Below are 21,671 nucleotides of genomic sequence, written 5' to 3'. Positions count from 1 at the left end.
GGATTAATATTAAGTGGTCTGGGGACAGGCCAGGATTTGGGTTTGATGTGGTAATATGGTAAGAGATTGCTGTTATAAATCTTATTTTAAAAATCCAATTCCATCACATTTCTTCCAATAAAACTGAGAAGGAACTGCTCAGAAATCTGATGAGCTAAAGATGTTAACATTTGTGAAAGTAATGGCCCAGGTTTACAAAGTGCATTTCAAATAATCTTTCCAACCTGTCACTCCTTTGGCCTCATGTATTCCTGCGTCTGTGGGGAGATAAAGGTAAGATCAGCCCTGCCTTACTTATCCCCCTTAATGGGGAGATGTAGGCCCTGGAAGGGCGGTGATTTTCCCATAGGGAATCAGGATAGCCCTGCAATATCTGCAGTGATTGTACGACTGATAAGAATAAACAAGGGGTGCAGCAGCTTTGGTTTGGAATCAAAAGACAGATTCCTGGAGGTCTAATTCTGCCACTTACAAACCAGTCGCCTTTTCTGAGTTTTGAACTATCTATAAAGCAGGGTAAATCCTACCTCCTCCACAGTCTTCAGGGAAATGAATGGAACAGTGGGTATGAAGTTATTAGAGACACAATTCAATGCTTGTCCACAGGTAGGTTTGAGTCTTAAGCTAGCATTAGGGATCACCAGTGTGAGCTCCAAACTCTTCTGAATAGGTTATTTGGGCATCCGGGCTCCAGCCTCTAGGGTCTGCAACCAGAGGTGGAAGTCTGTGCCATGTCCCTCTCTTTTGCTTGTAGGAGTATCAGATCTGATGGGGGAATCAAATGGGACGACACACTGGTGCTTCCTGTACTAGTCCTAAGCAAATCAACAAACCAGAATGTTCTTCATAAGCTAGTCTGCTGCAGAATTCAGAAATATTTTTCATCTCCAAAAAGTGAAACCAAAGCTTCACAGTTTCCTTTAGTTAGCTCTATGGAGCTTTCTACACTAAGAATGAAACCAAATCAAAAGGGTTAAACTCTATCCTGGGCTTACTGCAAAGTAGGTCCTGATGCCTCTTGGCTCAATCAGTCTGGTACTAGACTCAGGTCCACTCACAGGGGGAGGTGTGAACTGTATGGATAATTACCACTACTAGGTATAAGTGTGTCATTACTTAATTCCTTGAATCCAAATATAGTTTTGGGAAGCATTAGGAAAACAGAAAGCCTGTATAGAGCTTACATGATATGTAATTATATATTTCCTATATGCTCTTCAGTGGACTCTTGGGGTGGCCTTCATTGGGGTAAACTCCTGGAAGGAGAACAAAACTGTTCTGATGTAGAAGATAAAGTACTGTTTGCCCAAGCAGAAGGAGCTAACTCTAAGAAACACACATAAAAATCCAAGAGTTCTAACAACTGCCTTCCAATCTTGTGTTCTAGAACATGTTCTACTTTCGAAACAATTATAAACATTACCAAAGCTTGACTCATTTGGGGGAGAAAACAACACAAAACCAAAACCAAATAAAAGCCTGTTCTTAATCTACTCAGCCACTAATTATGCAGAGAGCTTAACAACAATTAATCAGAAGTAGGAAGTAGGGGTTAGAGTCCTCAAAGGAGAAATTCAAACATGACTTTAACACTGCTGTGGCTTTGAAGTGCCTCCTCCACGACAGACCAGCACAGCACTGCAAACCAAAGATGACATTTCATCATGTAGCCCTGACTCCTTTAAGAGAAAGCCCGACTGAGTCATCTTCAGTGATTGCAGGGGACAGGGGCCTGCAGCAGGGCTTAGCTGGAAGGAGAGAGAGAAGCAGGTGGGGCTCCATGGGGAGCTACCAACCAAGCTTTCAGCAATGCCATGATACTTGGGGTTGCACACTGACCTGAACAGGACACTCCTAGGTTTCTACTCTGGGCATCAATGGGCACCCATAATACCTGTAAACTAGGTGGGTAAAAGCCAGGGAGGATGTTTCAATTAGTCAACTCTCTCTATAACTTGCTGTACAGGAGAAGGGAGCCCTCCTGGGCCTTCACATTAACTCCCTCACTGACACTGTGGCAACACCCCCTCTGACCCCAAGCTCCTACCCATTTCTATTTCCTTTCAGAAGCTACTAATACACCTTAATGCTTCCCATGTGACAGCTGGCATGCCACCACTGCAGACTTTTTTGAAGCAGCTCGTTGGAGGCTGCCAGGCTTAGAGGCCTGGGTTGCAAAATGTAGAATAAAGGCTCTGTGGAAACTCAGGAGTTCCTACTATAAGTCCCTAGTTTCCTGGTTATTAGGTTAACACAGGGAGTCATTGGAAATATTCCTCTCCTAAACTCGGTTGTGGTTTTATGAGGCTGAAGGGAGACTGCGTGGTCAGCTCATGTGAAGAAGTCACCTTTGCTCACAGCTCCCTTAACAAGGAGCTCCCGTTTTATGGGGCAGCTGGGAGTTTTAAACACTCCCGTGTGCCCCTCAGTCTGTCCATGTTAATGCTGGAAGCTTATAAAGGCAAATCATTCAAAGTCCCAGCTCAACAATGAGGAACGGTTAATGGCACAAACCAGACCCCACTGATGCCAGTCTCGCAAAAAGGACCCCACAACAAACAAGGCTCTGAGGCTTGGGCAGCTGGGTGCCCACAATGCGTAAGTGAGGGGTGGACCAGAGCACCCATGTCCACTCCACCTGCAGTGGCAGGAGAGACTATGGCACAAGCTCTTCTCAGCTGGGAAGTTCTGATGCCCACTGCTCTCTCAGTGGCTGTGCAGTCTGTCTGCAGTCTCCATTTTCCGGGGACAATTTCCCATCTTACATAGCTATGAATCTATGGAGCAGATAGACACAGCCTGCCCCAAAGTAAAGCCCAGAGCCCACAAATGAACCTGGTGTTAGAAAGCTAGACTGAAAAGAGAACAGAGTGAACTGGGATCAGCAGCAGAAGAGGCATATTCCTTCTTGTGTATTCCCTACTCTGAGGCCAAATTTTTACTGAAGGAGGCTGAGTTGAAGAGCTGGAAAACTGAGGAAAGTGCTCTCGAGCGTTGAGAAGAGTGAACTAATAAGGATAAGCAGCTGCCTGGATGCCTACAAAGACCAAGCAGATCACACACAATGCCTTCCTCCCTACTATGTGCAAATGCAGAGGCCCCGAGAGAAGAGCACTGGGGCGTGCTTGTGCTTTAGAGGCGAGGACCATTCGCGGCCTGGGCAGGTGGTCATCAAGTGGTGGCTAAGAAGGCGGATGGGAGCGTAACCTCTGACTGTGACCCTCTGCTCGAGCTGTCCCTCAGTGTTCTTCACAGGGAGCAGGAGGGTAATGAGGGACTCAAGATCTCAACGCTATCCCAGAGCAAAGCAGCCTGACACCATTCCTGCCCCCCAAAGAACACTGTGACCCTAAGGGTTTCCTTCCTCAGTTGCTGCTCCATGGCCCTGGACTGAGGTGAAGTCTAGGCACTGGCTTGGTTGTCCTTCCTGGTGTGGCCCTGCTGGTGATCCCCTCACCTCTCAGCCTCAGCACCTTGGTGACCTCCAGGCACAGTGTGAGGGGCCTCCATGCCAGGCCAGGGCAGGGCAGAAGGTCCTCGGGCAACAGAGCAGTGGCAGCACATCTGGGAGCGCGGTGCCCCCCTGGGTCCCCTCCAGGCCCTCAGGAGGACATTACCTGACTGCTTCCATATGGTGGGGCCTCCCTCCTCCTGTCTGTCTATTTCTAGACTGGACTACTGTCTGCATTTTGTTTGGTTCCTGGTCAAGGAAGAATTCTCTGAATTCCCATGGCTCTTGGTTGGTGACAGTCAACAGGGGACTGTGGCAGGTCTGAGTGGGGCATCCTGACCAGCTCCAAGACCACCCTGGATGTGACTTTGGGTCCATTCCACCATATAAAAAAGTTCTTCTTGTTTCTTTTACAGAGTGGAAACTGCTTCAGATCCCCCTCCCTGCCCGTGTCACTTCTCCCAGCACTGAGACTTAGCTCTGTACCCAGTGACTGATTAAAAACAGAACAGTCTGGTGCCCTGACAGAGCCAGACAATCTGGGGTTGGCTGGACCCTGATGTCTTCATCAGGCAGCTCCTCTGAGAAAAGGAGATGGTCTGGGGAACTCCAGGGTGGACCAGCCTCTTTCAGAAGAGTACTTTTAAAGCAGAAGGACAGCAATGAAGGCAGAAGTCGAGGTGAGAACACTGGAACTGCGGCACACAGGAAGCAGGGGCGGGACCATCCCAATGCTGCAGGAGGGAGAGTGGAGGTCAGAGTGGCCCACCTGAGAGCCAGAGGCAGGTGACGAAAACAGTACCCAGGTCTGGTAGAGTCTCTGGTCCTTTCTCCGTATTAAGAGAGAATCTGCCCCATTACAGGGTTTCAAACCTGGCATGTGCTCCTGAGCTCTCTGGGACCAGGGTACAAAATTCTTGGTGTGAGTGAGGTGGCTGGCTCTGGACACTCCAAATAGGTTCCTGAGGTCTTTGCCCCACTGAAGCCTCAGGGAAGGGCTCCTACTGCATCCTGGCCCCCTGCTGGTCACAGTGACTAGAGGACAGGCTAAATCTCCATATGACAAGGTATCAGTTCTTAAGAATAAAAAAGGCACAATAATATTCAAGATGTGAAGAGGGGGCAAGAAAGCCTGTCTTTTCAGGGTTGATGGAGGAAGTGTACCTTTTTCTCTTAATTAAGAAAAATTGGGGCTGGGGATGTGGCTCAAGTGGTAGCGCGCTCGCCTGGCATGCGTGCGGCCCGGGTTCGATCCTCAGCACCACATTACAAACAATGATGTTGTGTCCACCGAAAACTAAAAAATAAATATTAAAATTCTCTCTTTAAAAAAAAAAAGAAAAATTGTGGGAAGGGAAGTTCACTGCAACAAAATCACCATTTTGAAATAACTCCACCTGCATGTGTTCTGTAGTAATTAATGTGTGTTCTCTACACAGTGGTGACCAGGGCAGTTTTATATTCTGCCTTTTCACATAACACATGCATTTTTCTCTTTTCTCAGACTCTTTATAATTCCTTTTAGAGACAGCGAGGTTGTGTCACCTGCTGATCCAGGGCTGGCTGAGAGCAGCACCTGTTGAAGCTGTGCTGCTCATGAGCTCTCAGCTCAGTGAGCGACCTGTCCTCTACAAGTCTACACAGTTGGCTCTGGGAATCGGTGTCTACCCCCCACCCCCGAGGATGTACACTGCCCAGAGACCGGCATCCTCCACACCCACCCCAGGCTCTCCTGGCTGGACAGGGCCTCAGTGCCCTAGCACGACCCAGCATGGAGTACAGAGAGGTGCATGGTCCTAGAGTGTCGAAGCACAAGCTCTGTGCTGGCTGCGTTGCCAACTGAGGGCCTGTCAGAGGTGTGCTGTAAAAATGATGAACAGCCTGTCACATTTCCAGGCTCTGGCTGATTTAAGGAGCTATTGGCAGGCGCATTGCTCCCAGCATGTCAGCCAGTTAATTACTTCCAACTTTATCTTTCTTGTCAACACTTCTTGACAAATTGGCCATTATCTTCTTATTCTACAACAATGAGCACTGCTCCTTTTCTGGTGATGCCTGGAGGGTTTTCTCCCCCTTTCTGCTTCTTATGTCCAGAGTGAAATGAAGAGCTCTGGGAGGGACTATTACAAAGAAGCTGTTGAGAAAAAGAACAAAAGCGGGGAGGCTGCCTTGACCCGACCTAAGCTGATTTCCACCTACCTTAATTCAAACAGAGAGCACAGTTTGGGAAAAATCCACATTTCTTGGCTTCTGAATGTCCAAGAGCTCTGACTCAGTCTATTGTGTGGATGCAGCTGAGAAACCAAAATGAAGTGAGCTGGAACCTCGTGACCTGGCAGCCTCTAGCTCTCCGCATTTAATTGTATAAGCAGATATGAGTGAGGCTTCCACTGTGTTAAGGAGTTGGGTCCACTGTAGGACGGTCGCCTGGGATCAAAGGGAAAAAAAATGTGCCTACCTTCTCGGTGAGGAAAAAGCTGACATAAGAGAAGTGTGACACAATATAACCGGAGAACCTAGATTCCCAGGCAATGAACTATCTGAAAGAATTTCGAGAGCCGGGTGCAGTGGTGCACGCCTGTAATCCCAGCGGCTCGGAAGGCTGAGGTAGGAGGATTGCAAGTTCAAAGCCAGTCTCTGCAACTCAGTGAGGCCCTAAGCAACTCAGCGAGACCCTGTCTCTAAATAAAATATAAAAAAGAGCTGGGGATGTGGCTCAGTGGCTAAATGCCTCTAGGTTCAATCCCTGGTACCTAAAAAAAAGAGAGAGAGAGAGAGAGAAAATTTTGAGAGACCATTGGTGTCACCACTAATAATGGGATGAAATCAGAGGCAGCCAGAGGCAGACATTCTAAAATGTCCACTTTCTTCACACCTCTGAAATCAGGATGCAGCACACAATTCAAGGTTGAATTCAACTCTCAAGCACAGTTTAACTGTAGCGGTTTGTCCCCCCACCCCCATCAGGAGTTCATAAAAACCAGAGGCTGTTTCTCTAACTCACTGTTAGGAGCAAGCCCCATTAAATCTCCTGGTGTTCCAGAGGAAGTGCCAGATGCTGAAGACAAGCGGAGGCTCACTACGGAGATGCAGCGCACTTCTCCCTTATTGTGCAGCAGTAAAGACTTCTAGCTTCAGGAGACACCCAGAATGCATCTCAGCTTCCCTGCTGACAGGTGGCTTCTGTACTCAAAAGCTGTCCTTGGGCTTGTAAGATCTCGACAAGGCAAGCTATTAGGGGGTGAACCCATGGGAAGTCTCTAGAGCAGCCAGGAGTCAATTTATGTCCTCCTGATGCTGATGAGGCTTGACCTGTGGGGCACTGGAGAAGAAGGGGCTGGAAAGATATGAACGGAGCTTGTGCCTTCACTACACAGGTGCCCTCTGCCTCCTACATGCTAGGCACACACTCTCCACTGAGCTGCACCCCACCCTTCCTTCCTGAGGCTCTTCTACAAGGGGCACTTGTTCCTAGAGGCACACGGGCACCTGTGCACTCAGTGTGACCCAGACAGGGGATTGTATTTTGCTGAGCAAATCCTCCCTCTCTGGACCTAAGGCTTTCCCCCAGCAGCAGTGCGAGATGAGGACAAGACTGCATGCCTTTTCTGGAAGCCAGGAAACAACTGTAAAAGCATGGCTCTTGCTTCCAAGGAGCACAACTCTGACACCTCTGAAACATGTGTTTACAATTAACACACAGAGGGGAATTTGCTGGCCCTTCTCACCCTTCTCCTACAGACTGCAAAACCCTGCCACCCTTGCCATTAATTGGCTGCTCAGGAATGACTGGCACACATCCCCTGATGTTCTTAAAGAATGACAGGCATGTTTCCAGTTTATGGTGCCCAAGTCAGGATGAAGGTGGCCCAGCCCTGCAGTCACGGGGTGGCTGGGGCACGGACCTATAATCTTGTCCTGCAACCCCAGCAGGGTCTTGTCTCTGGCTCAGAGTGATCTACTGAAACTGCAATGTAATGAGCTTTGATTCCCCTTTGGGACAGATGAGACTATTAGGTTCCTAGGCAAATTTTGGAGAATATAGCTATCTAAAGAAAGGCTGGTTTAAAAAAAATATTTTTTTAGTTACAGACGGTCACAATATCTTTTATTTATTTATCTATTTATTTACTTATTTATTTATTTATAGGTGGTACTGAGGATCGAACCCAGGGCCTCATGCATGGGAGGCAAGTGCTCTACCACTAAGCTACAATCCTAGCCCAAGATAAGGCTGTTTTTATGGAGAGATGTCACTTTCTTTGTTCCTTCTTCAACACTGGTGATTGCCCATGGCCCCTCAGGCTGATGAAGGCAAAATAATTTTTTATTTTATTATTTAATGTGCTATTTACACAGGCCTCCAGAATAGACAGGAGTGGGATCAAATCCCCCTCAAATACTCTGTGATTCTGTTGCTGATATTCACAAGCAGAGGAGGAGGGGTGAGACGCAAACTGGTGGTTTCCAGGGGAGTGAAACGATTCTACAGAAGGATGCCACTTCAAGTCACTGACTACAAAATGACCTTAACTCTTCTAGAGCTTACTTTTTTTCATTCTATGACTAAGACCTAAAGGAGAAAAATGGACGCATAGCAGGAAACAATGTGAGGACCTTACTATGACCAAATACGGAAATGACCATGGAGAGAGGATGTTTAAGGGGCAGGAACCTCTGACTGGGGCTCACAAGCTCATTCGACAGGTTCCAACAGAGTGTTCTGCCTCTGCAGAGTGCACAGGTTGGGATGGAGACACACAAAGAAAGGACAAGACAAGCTGAAATGAGTGCTGCGGAGGAGAACACGATGAAGAGAACAGCGAGTGCCCAGGGAAGAACATGGGACTTATTTCAGATTGCGAGATCGGGGGAGGCTTGTCCAGATGATCTACTTGATACTGCTGGATGTGGACTGTGTCAGACTCTGGTCTGGGTCCCATGTGTATCACCTGTTTTTAGATAAACTTTGGAACTGAAGTCTACGAAGTACACAGGAAAGCATACACCTAAGCAAACGGCTTCAGGAACGAGTGTTCACACATCCTGGGATCTCCTACCCAGACCAAGAGAGCCCAGTGCGCCGCACATTAGGGCTGGGGTTGTGGCTCAGTGGTAGAGCGCTTGCCTAGCATATGTGAGGCACTAGGTTCGATCCTCAGCACCACATATAAAAATAAATAAAGTTCATTAAAAATTAAAAAAGAGAGAGCCCAGTGCGCTGCCCACTCCCCAGCCTCCTCCCCGGGGCTAACCACCATGCCAACTTCAAAGGTTGGTTTGTCAGATTTTGAATGTTGCATGAACACTCTGTATGAGGAGACCATAATTTACCTAACTGCTGATTGACGTCTGGGTTGTTTGGTGCTTTGCTACTATGCGTGATGTTACCATGCACGTTCCTGCATGATTTTTTTGGAGCACGTGTGTTCCCATTTCTGTTGAGAAAATACCAAGAAGTGGTATTTTGTGCCGGGTTCCAGGGTCTGTTCAGCTTTACAAGACACTGACAAACTGTTCTCCCAAGTGGTTTTACTGCTGACATTTCCACCAGCAGTTCGCCAGAACACCAACTGCTCCACGCTCCTGCCGACATTTGGTATTTTGAGTCTTTTCTATTTCAGCTCTCTGGCTGGAGTGCAGGAGCATCTTGCTATGGTTGCTATTTGAATTTCCATAATGACTAATGAGGACCAGCCTTCCCTGGGTTTACAGGCCTCTGGAGATCCCCTTCTGTGAACTACGTGCCTTTTCACATCTCTTGCCATGTTTTAGATGGGCGGCTTTTCCTGATCTTATTGTTTGTGAGTCTTTGCATACTCTGGACAAAGTACATAGAGAGTCTATGTTGGAAATATTTCTTGCCATTTCATTCTCTTCATGGTGATTCCTACGAATAGAAGTGACTACTTTTCTTGCATTTCTTAATGTTTTCCTTTATGATTGGCTAGAGATTTTGGTGTTGTGTTCAAGAAATCCTTGCTTATTGCAAGCTCTCAAGATACTCCCCTCGTCTTCTATGCCATCTTCTAGAACCTGCTTTATTTTACTTTTCAAGTTTCCCTCTTCTGAACTCGAGGTTCTGTGCATGTTGTGAGGGAATGATTGAGACCTTTCCCCGGGAAACTCTCAAGCTGACCCAGCTGTACATACGGCAGACTGTCATCTCCTTGCCATTCCACGGTGCTACCTTGTCATAGATGAACTATCCACATTCATGTGGGTCTGGACATTTAATTCTGTTCCGGAGTTGTCTATTAGTCTATCCTTGTACCAAATATACTGACTTAATTACTGTAACTTTATGACAAATCTTGATATCTAGTAGCACATTTCCTCCAAATTTATTCTTATTCAAAAATGTCTTGCGTTTGTGACAACATGGATTAACCTGGAGGACATGAAGCCAAGTAAAATATGCTAGACACAGAAAAAGAAATACTGTGTGAAATCACTCAATGCAAAGTCTAAAAAAGTTGCTCTTGCAGGAGTAAGAACAGAATGGTGGTACCAGGGCCTGGGTAGCTGGGGGAGGGGGTGCTCCCTGGAGTTGGGGAGATGCTGGTCAAAGGATACAAATTTTCAGTTAGGAAGAATGTGTTAAAGAGATCTATTATACACAATGGTGACTGTAGTTAATTCTATTCTTGAAAAAATTTTAACTAAAAAATAAAAACTGTTTAAAACCGCCAAACCCAAAGCTGTCTTAGCCCTTCCTAACTTTTTGATTTATTTAGTCTAATCCTCACAAAAACTCCAATGAGGTGAGGTATCTGGGGTTCTTTGATTTCTTGTTTTCAAGGTTTTTTTGGGATCAAGCCCAGAGCCTCATACATGCAAGGCAAGAGCTCCACTACTGAGCCTGAACCTCAGCCTGAGCCCCAGCCCCACCCCCTGGTGAGGTAGTTCTGATTTTTATCTCCATTTCAGGGATTAGAAAACTGAGAAGTAATTTTCCCATGGTCATCTGGAGCTATCAAGTGTTAGGAAGGGAACAGAGGTCAAATTGGTCTAATTCTAGAAATAACTACTTAAGCTCTTCATGTCTGACTCCTGAACACAACAGCCAAGGCATTTAGCATGAAGGTATACAATTAAAAACATTCAGTGGGCTGGGGTGGTGGCTCAGTGGTAGTGAGCTTGCCCAGCACACGTGAGGCACTGGGTTTGACCCTCAGCACCACATAAAAAATAAATCAAGTTATAAAAGATGCTTAAAAAAAACTGAGTGCTCTAAGTTACTGATTTCCAGTTAAAAATCTTATTTGGCAATCACAAAAGGCTGCTTTTCTGGTAAGACTCTGGAAAACAAAGAGACAAGGGGCCAAAGCTGCTTGGATTCCTTCCATAGCCCCTGTCTTGAGAGGGAGAGTCACACTCCTCACCTGGACACATGGGGTCCCTGGGGCTGGCTGCTTTCCCCATCTTCTGCTTTAACTCTGCTGAACCCGTCTTGCTTCTGGACTCTCAGGCCACGTGCACAGCCTTACCTTTCCCCCCTGAGCACGGCCTTTCACACAGCTGCCCTGTGCTCGGATGTCCTCCCCATTCCTGGCCACTTTCTCCTCTCCTTTAGTATGCTTTTTCTGGGTACATGTGCTTGGGAGGCCCTCCAGGGCCACCTGGGTTGGGCACTCCTTCCCCACTGTGCTTTATTCCCACATGTCACATTGTCCTGGAGTTCAGTTACCTGTTTTTCCAATACTTTCCTAGACTATGAGACAACTGAGTGTTGGAAGGGGCTGATGGGGGCTGGGGTGTGTGCACCAACACTGTGCTCTGCTGCCTGAATGCTGGTTAAAGGTTTTTTTTTTTTTTTTTCTCCTAAGAGGAGTCCTGAGAAAAATGATTTTGTTTCTGGTGCTGGGCTTTGAATCCAGAACTTTGTGCAAGCTAAGCATGTGTTCTACCAGAGCTATACTTATACTCCCAGTAAGAACAATGACTTTCAGTAGATCCAGGGCATATTCTTTGGTAGAGATAGTGCGTAGGGAAGACGCATCTATGGGTACACCTTCTCTGATGGACTTAAGCACCCAACTGAGACAAAGAAGGACTGAGTGAGTGACAGAAAAGCCAGTCAATGGCTATGTATGGTTTGGCAGGCTGTGATCATTGTTGTTGTTGTTAAAAGCTGGTTTATTAGCAGGCTGTGGCTATTAAAAGATGTTGGGGGCTAGGGAGATGGCTCAGTTGGTAGAGTGCTTGCCTCGCATACATAGGGCTATAGGGGTCAATCCCTAGCACCACACACACACACACACACACACACACACACACACACACACACAAAGATATTGGTACTAAATCAACAATGAGACAGCCCCTTCTGAGACAGACTCATTTCATACTGAGACCTGGGTACTAGGGACACGGCTTCCCTCTCTTTCCAGTATTGAAAGTGATGTTCGTCAGCAAGCAGAGGCAGGGTATACCAGAAAGGAGGAGCACTTTCCCCATTGGGGCCTCCTCCAGCAACTGAGACTAGACTCTTCAAATGGTTGGAAGGAGCCCACCTGGAGGCCCTGACCTCTCCACAACTCTTGGGCTGCTCCCCTGCTTCCAGTCCTTGGCCAGCCTGGGGCAGTGCAGCTCAGATCTGAAGTCTTCGAGAAATTCCAGTCTAGGGGAAGCTCACTGGCTCTTTTCATGAAGAAACCAAGCTTGCTCTTCCCTAGGAGCAGCAAATTAGCCCTCTCTCACCATCAGTGAAATGAGAAAAACTATATGGTATCTAGCCCACATTTCTCACATTTTCTCAGTTAATTCCCATTTTCTTTTTCTTTCCAGTAATAATAGTTACATTTATTATTATTATTATTATTATTATTATTATTATTATTATTATTATTTATGAACTGCAAACATGTGCCTAGTATTGGGCTATAGATTTTTTTTTTATTAGCTACACATGACATTACAATGATCTTGGCAATTCATACATTTGAATCATTGGGGTAAGTTAATTCCCATTTTCATGGTTACTGTGCTAGTTGAAAGGTAGACAATAGGATGAAGACAGTCTCCCCGAGAAGGGAAACCACTGTAGTCCCCCAGTTCTACAGCTTCCCTCTATGGATTCAGCTGTGCTCAGGACAAGGGCGGACTTGTCCTTCTTTTAGAAATTCAGAATCCAGGACATCACAGGGTTGTGCATGTTTAGGAAATTAGATAATATTTGGGCATGAGAAATACCCTTAATTATTTTTTTCAAAGTTTGGAAGAATTTATTGACATTTGTGCAGCTTAGGTAATTTAAAAGAATCTTTGAATAAGAAAAGCATCTGTGTCCAAGTTATGCCTATCATTAGAAATAAGTTTCCAGAAAACAAATGTCAGAGGACAGACATTCATGCTAAAAGCTAGATGCTTTCTGACCCAAGTTTATGAACCCTCTCCTAAAAAGAATTGCTACATGGGTTATTATTATGAGTGAATGATTCATTTTCTGCCCAGATATAAAAACTAATTCCTAAATTTTCCTGTTTGGATGAGTGAAGCAGCAACTGGGAAGAATAAACAAAAGCTGCCTGGAATTTGGAGCTCCTGGGTCCTTTACTGTGCTGTTTCCACTGTGCTGCGGCAGAGCAGTTACAGGTGGGAGGGCCGTGTGGGATGCTGCATATGATTGCACAGTACATGGTACTTCTGAGGTGTGCGGTTGTATAGTGTCATCTGACGGCCAGGCGAGTGCCTCCAAGACCTCCACCTTAGCAGACCTTGCAGAATGCTAATCAACAGGGCAGACTTCTCTTTAGTGAAATGAACTCCACAGAGCTAATGAAGGCTGTCATGACCAGCTGGACTAGACCTTTGCAAAAGGAACCAGGGACCACAAATAGTGCCGACTCTGAACATCTTGGAGCAGAATGATGACAAGCTTGCTGTAGGGTGCTAGCAACATCCTTATCCCCAAGGGGATAAAAAAAGATGAGGAATGTGAGGTCTACCTGAGCCCCTCCCTACTACTTTTCAATTTAGAAACAAAGAGTTGTTTGGTTACTCCAGCTGTCCAAACAGGAATCTCTCTCCAGGGAGCTGGAAGCCCTGACTGGAAAAGAGCTCTGGGGGATCACAGCAGAGAAGAGCTGGGGCCTCGGGCTGGAGTGGGGAGGACCCATGCTGAGTATCAGCTGTCAAGCAACTGCCTCAGTGGCTTGCTCTCCAACATGGAAACAGAAAGAGCAATTGTTTGTTCCAAAGACAGCCACTGTCCTAAGGACATTTGTATGTAGTTTCAGTCAAAAGCTTCTTTTTAAGAATGTCTGCTAAAATTTCATGATTTTCCTTTTGTCTTCAAAAGAGCAGTGTCCTTCAAATATAGTGTATAAAATATTACATATCACAGTTTTTCATATATCGACAGAAAATTAATTTCAAATTACAAACACTACTGCATAGAAAAAGAGAAATGAGGTTTTTGATAAGAACTTAGTAAGTGATGGGGAGTATTTTCTCCACACCCCATGGATACAAACTACAGTCTTTCTTGCTTCTTAAGAGATTTACTCTGTCCTCCTATTTCTAGATCTTTCTGAGTTGGAGATTTTAAAACCTGAGACAAGTGCTAAAGCCAGGTTGAATAAGGATTGTGGAGAACACTGAATGATGATCAGAGAAAGGGCCATCCAGCCTAGTTGACAGCATACTCCGCAGGATGCTGAACTTCATTAGAAGCTCATGTAAACAGCGTGGATTATAGTAACAGGCTCCCTGGGTGAGTGGAGTTTCATTCCCAATTCTCTCTCCTACCTCGCCTCACCCCATGGTTACATAACCTTTAGAACGGAATTTGGAAATCCCTCTGACCCTGCCTGCCTGCTGACAGAGCCGAGCCAGTGGCTGGCAGGGGCATAATCTAACAGGCAAAACTGGAAACACACAAATTCACAGTCCTCCGTCTCAGCCCAGAGACTGCAGGCAAGGAAAGACAGACTCGCCCAGTCTCCCTCCTCCCTTCCTCTGGCCTAAGTTTGCGCTGACTTCACCGGACCGGCACCTGACCCTCCCAGATGAGGTGGGAGGGGCTATGGCACTGTGCAGGGCCACCGTGGGGGTGGAGGTGCAGGCACAAACAATATTTAAGATGCTGACTTGGTGGAGCATTCACGCTTGGGAAGGCAAGCCACCAGTGTCCAGTACACTCCACTTTCAGCAACTCAAGCTTTGACAAAGGCTATGGGAGGGCAAGGAAAGAAAGGGGACAACGAAGTGTGAGGCCATCCAGAGTGAGCGTGTAAGGCGTGAGCAGCTCCTCAGGCCTCCACTGGGCCAATCCAAAGTTCCCCAAAGGCAAAGCCTTCTTTACCAGGCCCACGAAAGATGCTGAGCAAGACTCATGCAGCTGGGACCTGGCTCTGCATTTTCATTGTGGCCTTTGCCAGCCACCCAGTACAGCTGCAGAAGCCCCCTAAACATAAGATGCCAGCAGAGCTCAAAGCGGCCTCCTGCTGTAAGGAGGTGAAGGAGCTCAAGGCCCAGGTCGCCAACCTAAGCAGTATGCTGAGCGAACTAGGCAAGAAGCAGGAGAGTGACTGGGTCAGCGTGGTCATGCAGGTAATGGAGCTGGAGAGCAGCAGTAAGCACATGGAGTCAAGGCTCACAGATGCCGAGAGCAAGTTCTCTGAGATGAACAGCCAGATCGACATCATGCAGCTCCAGGCGGCACAGACTGTCACCCAGACCTCAGCAGGTAAGGAGGTCACACCTCCCCTCAGAGGGGATCCTGGTCCACAGCAGTGCTTCTAGACAAACTGCTCATCAGGGCAATTCCTGGGGCTCTTTTGGGATATACTTTCCCTTGAGGAAAGATTAATGAAGCAGCTCTTTTGGTTTCTGCTGTTCTAAAAATGTACCCAGTGCCTTCCCAGGTCTCTGAATCTCTCAATTCAGCATATTATGAATGCATGAATTCCCACCTTGGAGCACTGGGCGATTCCACGGTTTGCCCAAAGTGACACAGCAAGTCTTAGAAGAAGGGTTGTCATCTTTCTGATTGGGATAGCTATGCCACTTCCTTCTCAAGAGCTGTTGACTACACCCAAATCCCAAGGAAGCAGGAACATCTGTTGCTCTGGATGTAAAGTTTTGTCAAAACCAGTTCTCTGGTGTCCTTAAGATTTAGCAGGAATGGACCTAATGGAATTGTGTGTCCTCTTTCTGCAAACCCACTCCTCTCACTGACTCAGAACTCAGTGTAGAGATTCCACCTGGCCTGTGAAGAAGCCCTTTGTGCTCAGAAGGAACAGGCTCCTCAATTCTGATGTTTCCATTTCCCTCCATGGTCTCAAAATTCTCCCAAATAACATATGACATAAGTAAGTGCAATGTTGAATATGGATTTTAATGGCTAAAAATAAGGCACATTTAATGTTTTATTTTGCAAAACAACTTTCAGTTGCTGCTTAGCTTGGCACATATGGGCCATCATGAATTTACTGTTTAAGAGATACATTTGGTTTTCTGAAATTACCAGGGAAATATTAGTTGAAAGGAACACATCCTATAGACAATGTAATTTTAACTAATATAAAAACTATTGGTTATATTATAATCCAAATTGAGAACAAAGACATGATTAGCTTCTAATGAGTAAGTCATTGGTTACCCTTGGTTTAAATGATGGAAAAGTTCTAAACACGAATTTAAGCTTGAAAATCCTGTTATCTAAACCCACATGTACCAATCACTTCCTTAGCATGGAATTCCTGACCTTTGGCTTGGGATTAAAAAGGATTCTCAGCCATTTTGCAGACAAGTGAGTCCTGATTTGATCTGAGAAAAGAAACTGATGTGTGGAAGGTCAGGCTGGACAGGAGTCTGATGGAGCCGCTTTCTGCTCCTCCGAACCAGGAACTCTCACCACCCAGCAAGAGGACTCCTGGAAGTGAACTGTGGCCCGACTGCCCAGCCTCCCACTGGTCTTGCCCAGGACACCAGTCCTTCCTTTTTCTTGTCTGGCACCAGGTGCTGAGCCACTACCATACTCCAGAAGTCGGCAGCCCCTGGAGCGAGTAGCAAGTTCAGACTTTGACTAGCAACAGGAAATGCAGAACTCTGAGGGTGATGGCAGGGTGCTCTGGGAGGAAACTGAGGCACTTCAGACAGCTCTCATGGTGGCAGTGTGGCCATCAGTGTTACCTTGTGCTCTAAGATCCCAGCCCGAGAAAACAATTCTCAAGATATCCTAGACAATGAAAGCTCTTTGCGCTTTGCTCTCTGAATCCTACCAGAAAGGCTTTTTCTTCCTGATGCTCTTTGATATTAGAACAGGAGAGAGAGCCTGGTGCAAGGCCACAGCCCCAAGGGCAGCCAGCAAGCATTTAAATCAACCCCAGAGGGAAAAGAAAATCTCATTTCCTTCTTTTTAACAAAACTTTCAGGGGAAGGCCTCAAGACATTCCTCGGGGTTGGCTTTCCTTTGAGGATCTAGCATTATTAGGTGGGAGGGATGAGTTATGATATCTACCTCCCTTGAGCAGGATCCCAGCTGGCAGTAGCCACTACCTCTGAGAAACACTAAAAACAAACAGAGGAGCACCATGGAAGCAGACCCTCTGAGACACTCCTGACTTCCCATGTCATAGAGGTGGTAGCCCAAGAGCCTGGAGCTACTCACAGGGGCATCGGGCACATGCCTTCACACATGGCACCATTCCTAAACTTCATAGCCTAAACTACAGCAGGATAAATAACTTACTTCAGACAACCTGAAACCACCTATTTGTCCCGGTGACGTGATCCTGGTGAAGGGCTTTCCCACCCTCTACCCCACCAGTGAGGTCAAAACACATCCCCTCTTAATCTCCTGATGCCAGCTTTCCAAATCCAGATACTGCCTGGGCATTGACACCCGTGGGCATCCTGTGGTAGAAACAAAGCCTCTGTCTTTAACCGCTCGGTTTCATGTGACAGGCAGCCCTGCCTGCCATGCTGTTGAGCCTCTTTTTAGCCCACGTGTGCTCTGTTTGCAGATGCCATCTACGACTGCTCCTCCCTCTACCAGAAGAACTACCACATCTCTGGGGTATACAAGCTTCCTCCCAATGACTTCCTGGGCAGCCCTGAGATGGAGGTGAGATCATTGCGGCACACTGTTCTCCAATATCAAAGGCACAGAGACAACAGGGATGGTCATGGTCCATTGAAAGGGAGCCTCAGAGAAGTAGACATACCAATCACCAGAGAGCTATGCAAAGCTCACCTTCTGGGTCTGTCCCTGGCCCCTTCAAATAATCACTGGCCGAACACCAAACCTTCTAACATAATTTTTATAGCCACCAAATACTAGTTCAAATCTCTGCCATGTCCTAAAGCAGTTACTTTTTGGAAGGAGAAAGAACATGAAGGGGACATATTATAAGCTGTACACACACTCACCCCCATTCCTGATTTGGACAATTCTTTCTAAGCAAACTACCACCCAGCTCCAGCTTCCCAGCACTGGGGACAGCACCGTTAACACAGGGAGCCAGTGTGACCATGGGAGTACATTCATTGCTAGCTCTGTAGGGACAGGAAAGAAGGTGGGCAGTCTGCACTTTCTGATTAGCTTCTAATGAATAAGTCATTGGTTACCCTTGAACATCCTCTTTGTTCCAGGTGTTCTGTGACATGAAGACTTCAGGTGGGGGTTGGACCATCATTCAGAGACGAAAGAGTGGCCTTGTCTCCTTCTACCAGGACTGGAAGCAGTACAAGCAGGGTTTTGGCAGCATCCGTGGGGACTTCTGGCTGGGGAATGAAAATATCCACCGGCTCACCAGACAGCCAACACGGCTCCGTGTGGAGATGGAGGTGAACTCCAGGCCTGGGGCCCTGGAGCTGGTCCAGGACCTCTAACACTACTGTGCATGACTCCTTGTCTGTTCAGTTGAGATCATACATTCACTAAGATAGTTTTCTGCAGGGTGTAGTTCAGTTGAAGAGAAAAATTTTTGCCCCTTTCTCAGCAAACCAGGCCTGTGAGTAGCACAGGATGAAGCTGAGGCAGGCTAGGACAGAGCAAAGCTGTTGGCTGGGCAAAGCACCATTGTCTCTGCTCAGGCCTGGGGCACGAGGTCCTTAGAGATACTGGTTGGTGGCCCTCTAGAAGGCCTTAAAGCATCACCACATCCTCGTGTTGCTCTTATTACATCTGAGTGGGATTCAGCAAAAGTACAGATCTATCCCTTCAACCAGGAACATGAAACCTTTTGTCAAGGCCTACGGTGAATCCAGAGAGTAGTCAGACCAGCACCTCGCTTGCTGATTCCCAGCTAGTGTGCTAAGCAGGAGGAAGCAAGTGACAGGTCTTGCTAGATTCACATCTAGAAAAAGATGTTTGGCTGTAGGGCTGGAGCGAGAGGAGCAGTACAGGGAGGGTATGACAACAGCACTCTGCAGTCCCCTAAGGCTCTGATTTTCCCCACAGGACTGGGAGGGCAACGTGCGCTATGCCGAGTATAGCCACTTTGTTCTGAGCAATGAACTCAACAGCTACCGCCTCTTCCTGGGGAACTACAGTGGCAACGTGGGCAACGATGCACTCCTCTACCACAACAACACAGCATTCAGCACCAAGGACAAGGACAATGACAACTGCTTGGACAAGTGTGCCCTGCTCCGCAAAGGTGAGGGGGGCAGGTGGGAAGGACAACCCACCTGCGGATGTTGCAGCTGTGCAGCTGGAACTTGGGCTCTGGAGTCCCTTCTGCTCCGCCCTGTCCACCTCAAGGGGAAGGCACACCCAGCTGACCAGCCCCATCTGTTTCTTGTGCCAGGTGGATACTGGTATAACTGCTGCACGGACTCCAACCTCAATGGGGTTTACTACCGCCTGGGGGAGCACAAGGAGCACTTGGATGGCATCACCTGGTATGGCTGGCATGGGGCCAGCTACTCCCTCAAACGGGTGGAGATGAAAATCCGCCCGGAGGGCTTCAAACCCTGAAAGGAAGCTGCTGTGGAGCCGGACTGCAGAAAGACGCAAGCAGAGACTGGGAAGGGCAGAGCCAGCAGGAAGAGGGTATCAAAGGGCAGGGGAGGGAGTGGCCTGTAATCCCCAGGTGAGACAAAGGCTCTTAGAGATGGACAGCAGAATTTTGGTTCATGTGCTGCTGAAGCGGGCACATGCACCTGATGAAATTACATGTACCGAGGATGTTACAGTACATGGGATGAAGGGTTTAAAAGCAATGGGTCCTGCCACAGCCTCCTCAGGGGGAGACTGCGTGGGCTCTCTCTGCCCTGATCCCTGCCAGAAACTTACCTATGGGAAAAAGTAATCATGAGCTCACTTTTCCATTTTCTCTAAGGCATAATTCATGTGAATGCAAAACCCAAATCCCTTTGCTGAAAAGAACTGTATTATTTGATTCTCAAAGGAGGCCTTGAGTATTACAGGAAGGAGCAAGAGTGGGTACTGGAGGAGAAGAATTTCTATTTTAAAATGCAATAAAATTACCTTCAGAAGTCTACACACTTTTTAAAAATACAAAAACTGTTAGGTTAGTGATGAGTGCCCCAGGGTGGACCTGCTGGGAGAAAACTCAAGACCCTGTGCCTCATGATCAGACTCTGGGTACCTTACTGCTGACCTGAGTCAGGCACCACTGAAAGGGAGGACATGGGGTCTGGCATGACAGGGAGCACCAGCATGAGAAGGGTATAGTCCCTCATGGCCGCTTGCACAAAATCGCCTTAAAACATTCATAGTCAAGACAGATATGTCTATTTTTATTCATTCCGTAAGAAATGGGCTCCAAGAGCTTTCCTTTTTTATCTTGTTATAAGAAATGGCTGAAAATGAAGGTAGATGGCGCTATGGCCAACAATTCATGCTGTATATAAGCATCTTGCTTTGGTAAAACAAAATGTTGTAGTTTGTGTTTTAAGCATTCGAGGTTATCTTTTCCTTCTACAAATAAACACTCTTAAAACTTGAGTATTTTCTTTTAAAATCATTATTATTATCACTTAGAATATGGTAAAAAGTTCAACTTAAAAACCTCAGAGTGCTGGGCATGGTGGCGCATGCATGTAATCCGATCTACTTGGGAAGCTGAGGAAGGAGAATTGCACGTTTGAGGACAGCGTGGGCAATTAAACAAGACCTTGCCCCCCCCAAAAAAAAAAAACTGGGGGAAAAAAAAAGAAAGGAAAAGGGGGACCGGGGATGAAGTTTGGTAGCAGAGCACTTACCCAGCATGCACCAGGTTCTGGGTTCAATCCCTTACTACAACACGTGTGCATACCAAAGAGGGAGCACTGAGAAAGAGACTCTGAGTTTGTTTCGGAATTCAGGGAAACTAGGGAGGAGCAGGAAGCCAAAACAGCAAAGGCAAGGGACACAAAGGGCAGCAACTGACTAACCTGCACAGAGGACACCGCTTCTAATCAGCTTCAAAATATTTTGCAAACAAACACTCCTACTTAAAAATACAGAAAGGAAAATTATTTTTAACCTTAAGAGGTGTCAAGTAATGTTAACCTTTGGGAAGTCGTTTTTCCTTTCTCAAAAGAATTGTCCTCCTGAGCCAGTCAGTCAGGATAAGCTACGCCATTTCTCTTATTCAATATTTTTTCTTATACCTATAGTCCTTTGATTGTTGGGGGCCTAATTCATCTTAGAAACCAGAACCTTGGGGATTTCCAAACAAATAAAATGAGCAGAGAAGATCTACACTGGAGTAGGGCTTCCCATGAGACAGACGTTCAAATAGAAACTTTCTCAGGCGTTCAGGAGAATCTTGGGTTGCTTAAGACCATATGCTTAAAGAGAAAGAAGAGGTTTAAAGGAGTAGAGAAAGCAAGATGCCCATGGCAGGAGGCGCTAGTAATTGCCTTCCTCATCATCTATATACTCCACAACTAAAAAAACCTCTGAGGCTTGTAACCTAAGTCAACTTCTGTGGTCTCCTTTATCCTTCTGAGAAACTGTGATCACAAAGAAAGCGGCAGAGGGAAAGGGTGAGCAGTGGGTCAGATCTGCACAGAACGCCTCCTGCTGCTTCCCCAGTAGTGCAGATGCCAACAGCACCTCCTTTTCTCAGCACCTGTTCTGCTGCAGGTGATACTGAGGGTTCAGCCTAACACTGTCCCTTACCTAAGAAGGAACAGAACCACCAGGAGTCAAAAGCAAGCTCCATGTTGCCTCTGAAGGGAAAGCACTGTTGTTCTGAGCAGATCCTTGAAGGTATGTGGGGAGGAGGTACACAGAACAGCACTGTGCAGAAGGCAG

The 21,671-nt window shown here is 46.8% G+C and overlaps 2 protein-coding genes across 2 annotated transcripts in view; one reads left to right on the top strand and one right to left on the bottom strand.

Annotated features, from left to right (window-relative positions):
• The window catches only part of Mtor (mechanistic target of rapamycin kinase), a 116,965-nt gene that overhangs the window by 45,559 nt on the left and 49,735 nt on the right, over positions 1-21,671 (bottom strand). The window lies entirely within an intron of this gene.
• On the top strand, positions 14,547-20,375 carry Angptl7 (angiopoietin like 7). The gene is made up of 5 exons (XM_046424647.2): positions 14,547-15,143; positions 17,425-17,525; positions 18,053-18,247; positions 18,864-19,062; positions 19,213-20,375. The coding sequence occupies exons 1-5, from the start codon at positions 14,774-14,776 to the stop codon at positions 19,380-19,382; spliced, it is 1,035 nt and encodes a 344-aa protein (XP_046280603.1). The 5' UTR covers positions 14,547-14,773; the 3' UTR covers positions 19,383-20,375.

Source organism: Marmota monax, unplaced genomic scaffold (genome assembly GCF_021218885.2).
Source record: "Marmota monax isolate L192 unplaced genomic scaffold, Marmota_monax_Labrador192_F-V1.1 WCK01_AAM20220418_F8-fsc00080, whole genome shotgun sequence".
In the NCBI taxonomy this organism is placed as follows: Eukaryota; Metazoa; Chordata; class Mammalia; order Rodentia; family Sciuridae; genus Marmota; species Marmota monax.
This window is presented reverse-complemented; position numbering and strand designations above follow the sequence as displayed.

Coding starts and splice junctions, on each gene's coding strand:
- Angptl7 (XM_046424647.2), top strand. CDS start 14,774: ATGCTGAGCAAGACTCATGCAGCTGGGACCTGGCTCTGCATTTTCATT. Junction 17,526..18,052: donor TGGGCAGCCCTGAGATGGAG/GTGAGATCATTG, acceptor TCTTTGTTCCAG/GTGTTCTGTGACATGAAGAC. Junction 19,063..19,212: donor GTGTGCCCTGCTCCGCAAAG/GTGAGGGGGGCA, acceptor TTCTTGTGCCAG/GTGGATACTGGTATAACTGC.